A 13726-nucleotide genomic window follows, 5' to 3' on the forward strand; every position below is an offset into this window, starting at 1 on the left:
CGAATGTGTTCAAATTTTTAATACCATTCTCTGCCGTTGCACAGATAAGCTGTCCCTTTTGTCTCATATCATATCTCACACAATCCTTCGTATTTCTCACTCTCCCTCTCTCTCTCTCTCTCTACTTAAAACCCTTAACCTCATCAAACACAACCCACTCGATCTTTCTTCCTCACCAATCTTTCCCAAACCAGCAAGATGATGAGTTCGAAGGCGAGGAAGAAGCAGATGTGGTCTCCGCAGCCATTGACGCCACTCATGGAAGGTCCGGACCCAGAAATCCAAGAAGAAGGTGGTAAGAAGGAGAGCTCTTGGGAAGCCATACGTGATTGGTTCAGAGTACAAAAGGGTCTTCCTCAAGGAAGTAGCTTATCAACTTCAGCATATGGTAGTAATGGTAGTACTGTTCCGGCAAAGAGACAAGATTTAAGGCTCTTGCTTGGAGTTCTGGGATGCCCTCTAGCACCTATTCCTCAAGCCAATGATCCAGCTGATCATCCCATGCCCGCTCACATCAAAGACATCCCATTCGTAAGATCATCAAACACCTTGAACTAATTACATCTTGTTTGATCTCTTTCTGTCACTAATGATTAATGAATGATAATATTTGTGATTCAGGAAACTTCGACTGCGCATTACATTATACAACAGTATCTGGCAGCAAGTGGTTGCTTGAAGCAGCAGAAGTGCACCAAGAACATGTACGCGAGTGGGATGGTGAAGATGGTTTGCTGTGAGACTGAAGTTTCTGCAGGTAGAAACGTCAAGACTTTGGGAACAAGAAGTGGGGAAAGTGGGTGCTTCGTTCTCTGGCAAATGCTGCCCGGAATGTGGTCTCTGGAACTGGTGGTCGGCGGCAACAAGGTGGTCGCCGGAAGTGATGGGAAAACTGTATGGAGGCACACCCCTTGGCTCGGTACTCATGCCGCCAAAGGCCCTCAACGCCCATTACGCCGTATCATCCAGGTAAGATCGGAAACTTCAAATCTGAATTGTTCTTCCTACCATGCATACAATATCAGATATCTTAGATTCTCATCAACCATGTTCTAAGATGTTCATGGATTCTATGTTTTTGGATTGCATATACCAATTTGAGGATAAGAAACGTAGTGTTCAATTATTCGAAATAGCCTTTACCAAACAAAGATAGAGATTTGAGGAGAGAGGGGGAGCAAATCACAATCCCAATAAAAATGGTATGACGCTGACAATGATGGAGAAACTGTCCCATGCTTTACCCTACAGTCAGTCTTTCTTTTTCTTCGAACACCTCAAAGAAACCAAGAATGGCACGTGATTGCAGGTTCTTGCGTCATCCAGGGTCATCTACGATTCTACATGGTTCATCTAGGTCTTGGGATTACCATCGTTTCTGAACTAAAGTGGCTTCTCTCTATTATTTTCTTGCTTTTGCTTTTTTCTTTTTCACTTTACTGAATGAATGCTACTGGATCTAGTGCATTATGCTTCCTTTATTTTTCTGCGTCTTCCTTTTTGTTTTTGTTTTTTTTTTTTTCTAAAAATATTTCTTTTGATCAAATTTTTTTCTTCACTAGTAGTTCCTGTTGATTCCATGACGTGCCTAAAAGCTCATGAATTGTTAAGATCATATATTTATGTAAATAATTAAGATCAAATGACATACTATACAGTAGTCTCATACATAAATTGTTATGAATGACTAGATTGCACTATGCATTTTCACGTAATGTATATAAAAATGTATGTTGATTCATATTAAATTGAAGAGAGCTGAAACCTAGCCTAAATTCTTGAATTGATTTATTAGTTTGTTATTTGGCTTAAAATGTGCATGAACTGGTCCAAATCAGCTAGCAGCGATCAAACTTGGCGCCACCGGAAAACTCTGTTAATTTTAGCACTGTCAATTAGCTTAATGTTTATAGCATATATGTAACTATACGTGTCATGTGTGCTCATAAATTTGATCAAATATATATCATGATTGTGTTTTGCTGCAGGGCCTAGACCCAAAGAGCACAGCAAGCTTGTTTGCCAAGGCACAATGCTTGGGGGAGAAGAGGATTGGCAACGATGATTGCTTCGTACTAAAAGTCTCTGCAGATCGCGAGGCGGTTATAGAACGAAGCGAAGGTCCGGCAGAGGTAATTAGGCATGCATTGTACGGCTATTTCTGTCAAAAGAGTGGACTCCTCATCTACTTAGAGGACTCTCACCTTACTAGGGTTGAAACACCAGAAAACGAAACTGTGTATTGGGAGACCACTATAGGAAGCAGCATTGCAGATTACAGAGATGTTGATGGTGTGCTCATCGCTCATCAAGGCCGTTCCATCGCCACTGTATTCCGGTGTGGCGAGCTATCAATGGAGTACACGAGGACTAGAATGGAAGAGGTTTGGAACATTGATGATGTTGTGTTCAATGTGCCGGGGCTTTCCATGGACTATTTCATTGCTCCTGCTGATATATATGATAGTAGTAGTGCTGTACAATCACCATGATTAACTCTAATGAACTGAACTAAGCTTAATTAGTAGGATGCTAGTTTGTTTCTAATTACAAAAATATTGGCGGGTACACGAGTGTAATTGTTTTCTGGTTTTTCTTTTTATCTTCAAGTGCATTATGTAATATGTAGCTTTTCTGTTTTGTAATAATATGCAATATTATGAAGTCACTAAGCTTATTATGACTTTTTTCGAGGCATGGGATAGAATAAGAGATCTTGATGTATTCTAGTCCATTCTTCTTGTCTGTAAGTTGTTTATGTTGAACTGTTTGTACCGTAAATTCATTGATATTATCTTTCATAAAGATAAATATTCACCAACTATATAACCTCATAATTCAAAAATAGGAGTGTCCACCCCTCCAAATATTCGTTAAAGCTTGAGATTGCCATTATAAGAAATGTTGGGATCAATCATTAGAAGATGCATAATATAAAATCTACTTGTTTTCCAGATCCTTTTTCTATGGATCATTGAGAACCAACACAAATACTGTTTATACTTTTTCACTGTCCAAATGATAGCCCATATCATAGGTAAATTTATTTTTCATGTACGTGTGGCCCAAACAAATTGTTACAGGCTCCCCTTTTAGACACTTCCATGAGCCTAGTGTTTTGGTCTATCCCTGGCCTTAGTCATGAACAAGTGAAAAGCAAATAAATCCTTACTCAGGAAACTCAGACGTCTATAGAATTCCCCTTTATTCAGTAAATTCATCTTTCCAACCAGAAATGATAGTTCTTTTCTTCTTTCTGTAACCGAAGTACGTAGTTGTCTTTGTTTTCGACGAAGAAATAACACCCGAAGTCCTTATCCCCTTCAAAATGTAGGAGCTCTTCAGTACATGATGTGCAGTTATAACAAATCTTCAGAATAATATATACTTACAAGCAGCAACTTAAAACTGCTGCATTAACCCTTTAACTTCAAGGTGAGCCAATATATGTCTTGGTCGTCAGCGTTGATATCCAGCAAAACGTATATAGTTTCCGCGATCGCGATCAGTTTGGGAGAGAAACCATCCCAGACCAACCTGACACAAACCTGTTTTATATATGAACATATGTACCTTCTTGCATCCTACAGTCTTATAAGTAGTCATGTTTTGTGAGATTCAAGCCTAAATAGACAACGTACGTTATAATATGTGCCAATCTCATATCCACACACTAAATGTATATATGTACGTACTAGCTGTATATAATTTCTTTCAAAGTTGAATTAAAGTTCAGAGGCAGTGCTAGCTGATCTAGCTATATAGCTCTACTAAAGGTGCCTCTCTGTCTCCCTTATTCCTTCTCAGATTAAGATTGAAAAGGAAAGAACACACAGACACACATACACATCTTTCTTTGGTGCATTCCTCTTTTGATCTGACATATAACGATTAGGAAGGCCATTTTCTTCATCTGTAAATATATATTTTGGTTCAAGTTGTATGTTCAGACCAAAAAAAAAGTTGTATGTTTAAATGAGAGAGAGAGAGAGAGAGAGATCGGGGAGGGAGGGAGGGACAAAAGAAGCTTCTGGAGCATACTTTGTAAGAATCTGCAGCAGGAAAAATCTTTACTAATACAAGACCCAAAGTTAGGGAATGAAAGTACACATAGAATCCAAAGTATGCTCATATTGGACTGCAAATGATTTGCATTTTTCACGGAACGATGTGTGCCTTGGATGTAACAGCTTCCTAATCAGATGGAAACCATTTTATAATCATCATATATCATATGGTGATCATGATTCTAAATACAATCTCATGTTGCAAAGTACTCTATTATAAGAATCTAAACTCAAACTAAGCTAAGCCAGCTTGGCCTGGGTAGCCATGCATCATCATCGTCATCAGCTTTTGATGCAAGAGGAGTAGTATACCCTGCCCTTTAACTTTGAGGACATAAAGATAGAAGCTTCCTCGATATGTGCACGCGTGGGAGTGCGTTGTATTCTTCCTTCCCTTTAGGCTTTATCATCTTTTCTTTCTTTCTTTCTCTCTAAGGACTCTCTCTATCTCTCTATCTATCTTTCTCTCTCGAGTACTACTGTCTCTCTGTGGAGATGGAGTTTCTGGGGGGAGCTTTCCTGCCAACTTGCACTGCTTAGATTTTTCTCTGCAACCAATAAAGCTAGTAGTGTGGCACACCGCTTTCTTTTTCCAGTACTCTACTACATAAAATTTTAAAGAGCCTTCTCCTCTCTCTGCATGGATCTACTCTTGTTCTGCTGCCTAGGTTACCAATCTAGATAAATCTGGATAGAGTTGGACCTGAGTTCTCTTTCTTGAGGAAGCATATATAGTAAAGACTAACTCATCGCCCTTACACGAAGATGGACCGAGTATTGAGAAAATCTTTAGATCTGAATCTGAGTATATAGATCAACGTACATTTACCAAAGTGGTAGTGTTAAACATATTATGAAATGCTAAGGAGGATTAGGTCATGTAGCTTTGTTTGAGTAAAGAAACAAGATTGACAGGTACAGTTTTTGTCCTCTTTGTTTGACACCCAAGGAATGTGAAGTAGTAAAGAGTGAAAAAGAGCAGCAAAGATAGCTAGATACGGTTGGTCGGCTTCTCTCGTAGGAAATTCTATTCCCACATCGGGAAAAAAGAGTTAGCTTATGCTGGTTAATCACACTTTCTAGCTAGATCGTTATGCCAAATGACTATAATTCATTTTATTCAGAATATTTTTATCTTTAATACATGTTCTCTTACATAAGACATGCATGATCTTTTTCTTTATGGGGGAATTAATACAAAATTATAAATTGATATGGTACAACTTAGCTTATGTGTTCTTTTGATCATCCCAATGGTTTTGTCTTCAATAACTAACTTGGACCAACTAACTTTAAGCACCAGTAGTTTCAGATGTTTGTTTCAAGATTTGGTGAAATTAATAAAAAGATACAACTCACAATAAACCATAGACGTCGAGACATATATCTCACACCACATTTTAATACAAATACATTAAAAGATTGCAAGAAAATTAACAACATATCCCATGCTAGTTTAACTCGTATGGTATTCAAATCTTATTAGAAAAGTTGTTTAATTCGGAACATTAGAAAAGTTGTTTAATTCGGAACATTAAAACTTTGTTATACAATGTTAAGTTTTTTTTTTTTTTGTATCAATTAAGTCAGAGATTAATTGTGAAATGGTATAGTATTAATTTATTTAAAAATCCAATTCCCCTGTAACATTTTGCTGCTTTCAAAATTTCAGGCTACTAAAATTAAAAAAATAAAAATAAAAAAGAGTGAAAAGTTAGATATGAAGCATTGTCAGAACCACGTACTAAATAAGTTTTTAAGCTCTTAGTTTAATAAATTGTTATCAGCCTTGTTATCAGGAGGTCTAATGATCAGCTACCACTACAAATTAACCTACAATATGTTAATTTTCTCATATATCTCAATGGTTTTCTTGAAAATGTTATAATAGAGGTGGTTATTTATGTAATTATTTTTGGTCTGGTTGGTATTGTGTATAATTTTTTTTAGCAAGATGAAGAATTTACTACAGCATTAGAAATTTATTAGGTACACTATATGACTATATGTATCATGTTATATATAAGCACGATCACAAAAAAAAGGAGTTGGCCAACTCCAAACAGTATATGCACAAAAGTATGAGTTAATAGATAAAACAAGAAATTCGTGAAGAATCAGCATAATGAACTTGCCTGACTAAAATTAATATCTAGAGATTATGGACTTATAGCACAGACATGAAATACCCATGCTAATTTTCAAGATTAAGAATAGGAATTCACTATACATCTGCAAGAAAATATTAAATCATTAACTATATTATGGGATAATCAAATTTTGTTCCCACATGTTGCTTTCTCATCAGTCGATCATATATAGTTTACTGTTTGAAAAGTTGCACCTTGTTAATGACAAGCCATGTAAAATTTTATTCATGTAATAATGCAAGATCAATTTTCCATGAAATGCATGGGAATGTGGGAGTTTAAGTATCAAGAAGTTACAATTAAGGATCACACTAAGTTACAGATGTACCGATAAAAATTAACAATGTAACTTAATAAGTTTGCCAGCAGTGGCATTTTTATCATACTCAAGTAGAACACTAATGTGATGACCAGCTAACCTTCATGACCAAAACCCTAGATCGTTTTCAGCACACTTCAAAGCTTAGTTAATATCGAGCTCACCCGAATGGCGAATTTCTTCCTTGTCTAACACCCGCGTTGATCATGGGGTTCATCCTTTCTGATCCCATTGGTGCTGATCTCCGTGGTGAAGGCCTCTCCAGCTTATTTCCGGCTTCAAACTTCTTCTCGTCTCCTTGAATCATCGGCTTCGATTCGTAAATATCTGAAATCGAATCGATCTGATCAGTGCCTCTTTCAATGGACGGTGGTGCAATTTGAATCTGGTGATCATCCTGAGGTCCAAGACATGATGCCGCTGTTCCAAGGTCTTGAAGTCTTAAATCATCAGACCATATCAAAGGGCTCTTGCCACTACTGTTACCACTGTTATAAGGACTTGGCCTCTTCTTCGATCCCATGCAATTGATGTTATCATTGTTTGGCATAAAACTGTGATGATCAAGAGGTGGCCTGTCCAAGCTGTTCTGTTGAAGTTGATCAAGGTGATCACCAGATCCGTATATGTTCAGGTCTTGAAATGATGGAAAGTTGAGAGGAGAATTGAAATCTTTCAGGTTTCCCATGTCAGCATGATTAACACCTTGATTGTTTCCAATATTACCCTTGTAGCTTCCAGCTGCAGCAGCTGTCATGTTGTTTTCACCAGCGAGGGTTTGGCAGGCTTTCTCTAATATGCTTTGCATGTACTTCCCTTGAGCTTCTATTCTCAACTGAAGATGTTTTTGGACCTGTTAATTATATGTATGGTATAATTATATTAACTCAAATCAAGAACAAGATCATCCATCATCCTGAAATACGAGAATAATTATTATTTTGCAAAGGTGTACGTGTAAATAAAATTACCTCCAATTGTTCATGCAGTCTTCTCTGCACCTCCATTTGCATCCTAATAGCATCAACGATGTGGTAATTATTACTGTTTTTCGCATACATTTCACAACAAAATCCAAACCCCCCAGCAACCCCAAACAAAGCATAAAACCATATACTTAGGCAATCGGTTTTTCAATAAAAAGAGAAAGAGAAGAAGAAGAAAGAAGGAATACAAATCAATAACTTCTGAATTGGTTAAAAATTTCATGACAAACCATTTCAATAAAAGTTATAAGGTATTGAGGAAAGAAAAAAGAATACATACTCGTTCATACTGCGGCCTATTATCCCAGATGAAGATGCACTACTTCTTTGAAGATCAAGTGAAGATGCTGCCACGAAAAATACAAAATAAAATATATAACTAAACTTGATTTCAAAAAGAAAAAAGAAAAAAGAACTGGAAATTGAGAGCGTATGAAAACCCTAGAAATTAAGAAGAGTCATGTCTCACAAATACCATGATCTTTAATCGAGTGATCATTGAATTCCTTGTGAGGTTGCTTTCCGAGCCTAAATTTCTGTTCAGGTAGGTTAAAATGATGAGAATCGAAGAAGGAAAAGGAGGAAAAGAAATATATCGTCAAGCTAGCCGACCCAAAAATTGGAATGTTCGTAAAAGTGAACTGCTATATCAGAAAAGAAAAGGAAGTTTGAAAAAATGTTGCAGAGAGCAAAGATTTACCTGGAGATGGCTCTTGAGGTGGTAAAGTGTGAGACCCTTCACACCCATGACCCTCATGATAGTCTTTGGTGTAGCCTCTGGAAAATTCATTACAGTAATGAACATCATATATATGCATGAAAATTTGATACAGGAAATGAAATAAAAGTTGATGAGCTAGCTAGAACGTACTGTCTGGTCCTCCGAGTTGAGTCACAGCATCGACGAATCGTTCATGAAGCTCGACAGTCCACCGGAGACGAGGCTTAGGGTCAGTGGTGAGAACAAGGCCAGAGTCCCCTTGGACGCACATAGGTCTGTGGCTCTCATGGGAATTCATACTTGATGGCTTCTTGTGCTGTTGGAACATATTATTCTGTTTCTCTCTCTTGCTTGCTTTCTCTCTCTAGGAGAGCTCTGGGAATACCGAGAGATTCAGAAGAACAAATGCGATGCAAATAGGGAAGAATAGGGTGCGTTTTTGAAGGAGAGGAGGTGGGCTTTAATTGGTTTGTCAAGGAGAAAGCATGGGAGACAAGCTAACCTTGTAATTAAAATAAAGATTAATGTTTTAATTTAAAAGAAAATTAAAGCACACCTATTCTACAATGTGGTGCTGTCCTTCCTTTGCCAAAAGATACTCTCTAGCTTTCTCTCCCTCTCTCACTACTCTCTACTCTAATTCTAATTAAGCAAATATACTTGTGTCAGAAACTCAGAATTACAAAGAATGCATGCAGATACAGGATCAAATGTATTAGATTTGCTAATGAAGAGTGTGAACTAAGTAATTTGAGTAATTGTTTTGAGACTTTGAGAGTAGTGCATGTATCTTTTGCTATCTCTCCAAAAGAGGAGTGTATCTTTGTGGGTGTTATATATTCTGATAGCATGTGAAGCTTTTACCTGCTTGCATTAAGATATGAGTGAGACTCCTCATGGGAATGATAATGGGCAACATATATGTTTTGTACTTCATTTTTCTTGAACCAGGTTTATACTTTATACATACAACTATATGCTGCCCTAGCTAGCCTGGGTTCTCTCTCATTGATCATACTTGCTTTGAACCAATAACCAATCAGTCATGGTGCTTAGAACACAAAGACATGTCCTTTATGTCATTACCAGCAAAAAGGTTTCAATGATAAACTGGACAGGACGATATATGGGATTGATCATTGCGGTTTTTTTCATGTTCTTAATATAGGATTCATTTCTGTTCATACCCAGATCTTTTCTAATTTTTTATTTGCGTTCTGTCCTGCTCCTGGAGTCCTGGATTTGATACAATGAGTGTTTAGGAGTACTTTGTTTTTAACTAAATATAGATTAGTTGTTTTTATAACATTCTGTCGTTAATTGAATGGTCGAGGTAGTATCACACCTTTGTTGGCATGCATATGATTAACTTCAAAAGCTTTGTTAATTATGAGCAACATAATCTAAATGCATGGCATTAGCGATGTGACCCATCCCGACTAACAAATCATACTCTGGAGTTTAATTTATTTGTCATACAGTGGTTGTTTATGATGAACTTTATCCAGGAGGTTTGCTTGTATAGAAATATTAAAGATTTTTAAACTTATTCAACAATAATACTCATATAGATTGCGTTTTTTTTCTTCCAGTTATCTCGAGAATTTTTTCAACTTACAGACGAGCAATACTAATAGACTATATTATATACATGTTTCATAGAAATGATGAGTTATCTATATATATTCTCTATACCTCTATACATTATTAACACCGAACCTTTGATTCTTGGTGCTTAGTTCGTTAGTTTTAGCTTGAACTCTAAGCTGAAAAGTGATGCTCTTTTCAATCTTATTTGACAACATTCATTCCCAATTGCACTTTTATTTGCATTCTTGTACAATAATAAACAACATCGTTTTCGGAACTATTATCTAAGTGTACGTGTAGCTAGGGTTTTGTATATCGAACCGAAAGTAAATGAGAACTTCAAACAATGGCATCCAATGAGGGAGGCTAGCGAGATAAAGTTCTTCACGAATCACACTTACGAATTGAGATCAAAGACAATCAAACTGATCGAGTTCTTGGAGATTACAGTTTGGGGAGATCGAGTATCAAATTATATCAAGAAACAAGATTAAGGATATAACGAAATTTTGATGTATTTTCTATCATGGAAGAGAAAGCAGAAAAAAACAACATAATATGGCCGGAACCACAACAACTTTAGGGTCTGTGGTTGGTAATATATAAGGACGTGAACATGAATACATAAAAGGAATTGTAATGTGGAGCTTTTGATGACAGGAGCGTAGGGGACCTTAGCCTTACTTCTTCTCTAAAGCTTATTTGCTAGGGCCTCTCTATCCCCTTATCACTTTTGTGGAATTGAAGACTGCTCTGCCATGCATTTGTACTCCAATCCAAATCGAAACAAACAAAAACTACTCGAGTAGTAAGGTCAAACCCCATACATTGCCACAAGCTTTCCCCCCACTCACTCTACTAAAGAATGTAAGAGCATAATGATCGACTATACTAGCTACAATTCTTCGAAAACCATTTCAAACTAATCCAGGAAATAATTGTTTTAGGAGGTTTCTGCCAATCTAGTTGAGCAATTCCCTTCTCCTTCTGTTTCCCAACCGATCCTCATATAATCATATATAGCAGCTAACATATGAACTGTAAAAAGGAAATACACACACACACACACCTAATTTACAAGCATAAATTAGTTCACAACCAGTAATACAATGCTCAAATGAGTCAAATCAAATCCAATAGAACAAAGTGAAGATCAATAAGAATTCAAACTCGACTGTAATCTAAGGAGTAACCGCACTCTACAGATTGCAATGAAATTGAAAATGAGAGATTTCGAACCCAGATTTACTAAACCTAGAAAGGTTTTATTAGATGAGCAATTAATTAAACATGGATAAATTAAATGAATGTCCTGAGTTTGTAGTTTGTTTATTGTTGTATTTTACTCACTGCAAGAGCAAAAATATTATACAAACATTAAGGTATTGAGAGATAATACTGCAGATTAATATAGAGGTACGTAAACTACATGATTTGCAAAATGCATATATGATTTGGAATGTGCATGTAATTTACCCAAAAAAAAACTACAGAGGGAATATATGCTTCCTTCTTTGACAATTAAAGGAAGATTCTTCTCCCAAAGATCTAAAACTCCATAACTTACACAAAGCTCCATTTTTATAAGATACAGAACATTTTACGACCGTCGACCCAGCAAGCTTGTTACACACTTGGTCTTGCTCAGTACAAAAGATGTTGACCATGTCCCACTCAGTTGTTCAAATCAAGCCAATGCATGGATGTCATTGTGAGGAAATCAAACAATGCTGCATACATATGATTTGGAACCCAAATAAGCTTAAGCTAGATTTGACCCTTCCCCACCACCCTTTGTGTTTTGGAACCTGTCTATCCAATTCTGTGGAAAACAAAGCCTTTGATTTAGAATTAGAGAGATGCTTCTTTAGCTAGATTAGCACAAATGGCTCTGTGCCTTTATAATATATTCAAGCAAAGTAGGGATTTAACTTTTAGTTCATGATAATTATAATGGGGTTTAGTTCAAAGCCAGTGGAAAAGTTGGGTGGCTGCTTAGTGTTAAGGGTAAGTTTGCTTGAATTTCAAGCATCTTTATGTGATCTCTAGAGGGGGATTTATTCTCTAAAATGAATATATTCCTTATAGAAGGTGAATTTGCGGGACCCTACTTTATGAACAATTTGAATACTTTACAAAGCTTCCTTCTTTTCTCTCTGTATATCTGAGTTCCCAATGCATGGTGCATCTGTATTAATTATTGCATCAATCTGCTATGGTTTTTCATTATTGTGGCAACTCGAACAATGGAGAAGGAGAACTACCTATAGTCATGATATAGAGGAATTTGATGATGATGATAGATGCGGCTAGCTAGGTTTTCTTTATATACATCATACATGAGCCGAAAATTTGGCTAGCATGCAGAACTGGTGGAGAGGATGAGGTGATAGATGTGAAATGATATGGATGTTTGATCTTAAAAGCATATCTAACATAGGGAATATATGACATTCCATTGTCATATTCACAACTTTTCCACGAGGATATTTTTTATGCAAATCAAATTTGAGAAAACCGAATCCGTTTGCAGATTACTATGGTACGGTAAACATGCAATGGCAATTAATTTTTTTTTTCGAACAGAAATTTTCGAGTCTTTATCTATTGGCCAACAGTTAAAGGAGTTAAAAATAAGGGAAAATGCTCATTTAGTACTAATTTAATCCTCTCATTTCCCATTCCAATGTCAATCTTTTTCATTAGCGCATTTCAATAGAAGGTAACATTTTTTATGCCCAAATACACAAATCTTTATGCCCAAATGCACAAATCTTTATTAAAGTCTTAACAAACCATATTATTTTAAAACTATTTTACCCTCACCTTTTAAACATGTATAGAGAGAGAAAATAAAAGAGAGAATACTTGGCCGGAATTTCACCGGACTCTGGTCACCGGCCGCCGGACTCTGGTCACCGGAATTTTCCCGACCGTCGGACTCCGGTCACCGGAATTTTCCCGACCGCCGGACTCCGGTCACCGGAATTTCCCCTGTAACTAGTTACTGACCCCCAATAACTAGTTACTGACCAATTATTGACACCCAGTAACCAGTTACTGGCCAGATACTGACACCTAGTAACTAGTTACTGACACCCAGTAACTGAGTTACTGATCCCCAGTAACTGAGTTACTGATCCTCAATAATTAGTTACTGACCCACAATAATCTACTTATTTCAGCTTAATGTAATAGAACAGAAAAAAATACTAGAAAATAATCAAGTTACTGACCCTAATAATCAAATTACTGACCCATAATAATCGGGTTATTATCCCCAATAATCAATAAAAACACAAAAGAACGAAGAAGATAGTAGAAGAAGAATAAGTAGAAGGTGATTCCAACAAAAAAGAAACCTTAAAAAAAATTACCAACTCCCAATGACTTTTAATGACCCCCAATAATCATTCAAAACACATACAAACATAGATCCAATACAAACTTCAACAAGTTATAACCCAAAAATAGACTAAACCATTTGCTCATCTATCACAATCAATACCCAGTGATAATGGAAGAGGCAACAAGGCGATCGAGCGGAGCTCTGGAAACCTTAACGGTGACCGAGAACTGATCGGACAGAAGCAGCCCCAACATAGTAGAGATGGTCTGCTTCATCGAGTCCTTAGTGGAATCCGATACGCCTTTGGAGATGACGGAGCTGTCAAGCGGCTCAATCCGCTTGAGCATGTTGGCGATGACAGAGAATCCGTGGTCGAGGCCGGACTTCCGAGTGGAGACGAACTCGTCGAAGACGCCACCGTCGTCGACACCGGAGATGAGGCATTGGAGCGTGGAGGAGAGACGACGGCGTTGGAAGGAGAGAGAGAGAGAGAGAGAGAGAGAGAGAGAGAGAGAGAGAGAGAGAGAGAGAGAGAGAGAGAGAG

General features: G+C 37.0%; 2 protein-coding genes across 3 annotated transcripts; one reads left to right on the forward strand and one right to left on the reverse strand.

Annotated features, from left to right (window-relative positions):
* Nucleotides 1-174: 174 nt before the first annotated feature.
* Nucleotides 175-2755, forward strand: LOC101310675. Its single transcript, XM_004293785.1, has 3 exons — nucleotides 175-531; nucleotides 622-969; nucleotides 1989-2755. The coding sequence occupies exons 1-3, from the start codon at nucleotides 199-201 to the stop codon at nucleotides 2490-2492; spliced, it is 1185 nt and encodes a 394-aa protein (XP_004293833.1). The 5' UTR covers nucleotides 175-198; the 3' UTR covers nucleotides 2493-2755.
* Nucleotides 2756-6417: 3662 nt separating this feature from the next.
* On the reverse strand, nucleotides 6418-8571 carry LOC101306017 (myb family transcription factor APL-like). Of its 2 annotated transcripts, none has more exons than XM_004293768.1 (6): nucleotides 8394-8571; nucleotides 8223-8299; nucleotides 7998-8058; nucleotides 7803-7869; nucleotides 7508-7550; nucleotides 6418-7389 (listed from the first exon to the last, which is right to left on the reverse strand). In XM_004293768.1, exons 1-6 carry the CDS (start codon nucleotides 8569-8571, stop codon nucleotides 6697-6699), a joined length of 1119 nt encoding a protein of 372 aa, XP_004293816.1. In that variant the 3' UTR covers nucleotides 6418-6696. The 2 variants fall into 2 exon arrangements, with proteins under 2 accessions (XP_004293816.1, XP_004293817.1); XM_004293769.1 differs by having other exon boundaries at nucleotides 6418-7371; nucleotides 8394-8535.
* Between the last annotated feature and the right edge of the window lie 5155 nt (nucleotides 8572-13726).

This window comes from Fragaria vesca, linkage group LG3 (genome assembly GCF_000184155.1).
Source record: "Fragaria vesca subsp. vesca linkage group LG3, FraVesHawaii_1.0, whole genome shotgun sequence".
In the NCBI taxonomy this organism is placed as follows: Eukaryota; Viridiplantae; Streptophyta; class Magnoliopsida; order Rosales; family Rosaceae; genus Fragaria; species Fragaria vesca.

Excerpts from the sequence above, each read along its gene's own strand:
- LOC101310675 (XM_004293785.1), top strand. The coding sequence starts at position 199 with ATGATGAGTTCGAAGGCGAGGAAGAAGCAGATGTGGTCTCCGCAGCCA. Across the intron at positions 532-621 it reads ACATCAAAGACATCCCATTC|GAAACTTCGACTGCGCATTA; the intron begins GTAAGATCATCA and ends TTTGTGATTCAG. Across the intron at positions 970-1,988 it reads CATTACGCCGTATCATCCAG|GGCCTAGACCCAAAGAGCAC; the intron begins GTAAGATCGGAA and ends GTTTTGCTGCAG.
- LOC101306017 (XM_004293768.1), bottom strand. The coding sequence starts at position 8,571 with ATGTTCCAACAGCACAAGAAGCCATCAAGTATGAATTCCCATGAGAGC. Across the intron at positions 8,300-8,393 it reads TCAACTCGGAGGACCAGACA|AGGCTACACCAAAGACTATC; the intron begins GTACGTTCTAGC and ends TGAATTTTCCAG. Across the intron at positions 7,551-7,802 it reads ATAGGCCGCAGTATGAACGA|GATGCAAATGGAGGTGCAGA; the intron begins GTATGTATTCTT and ends TGATGCTATTAG.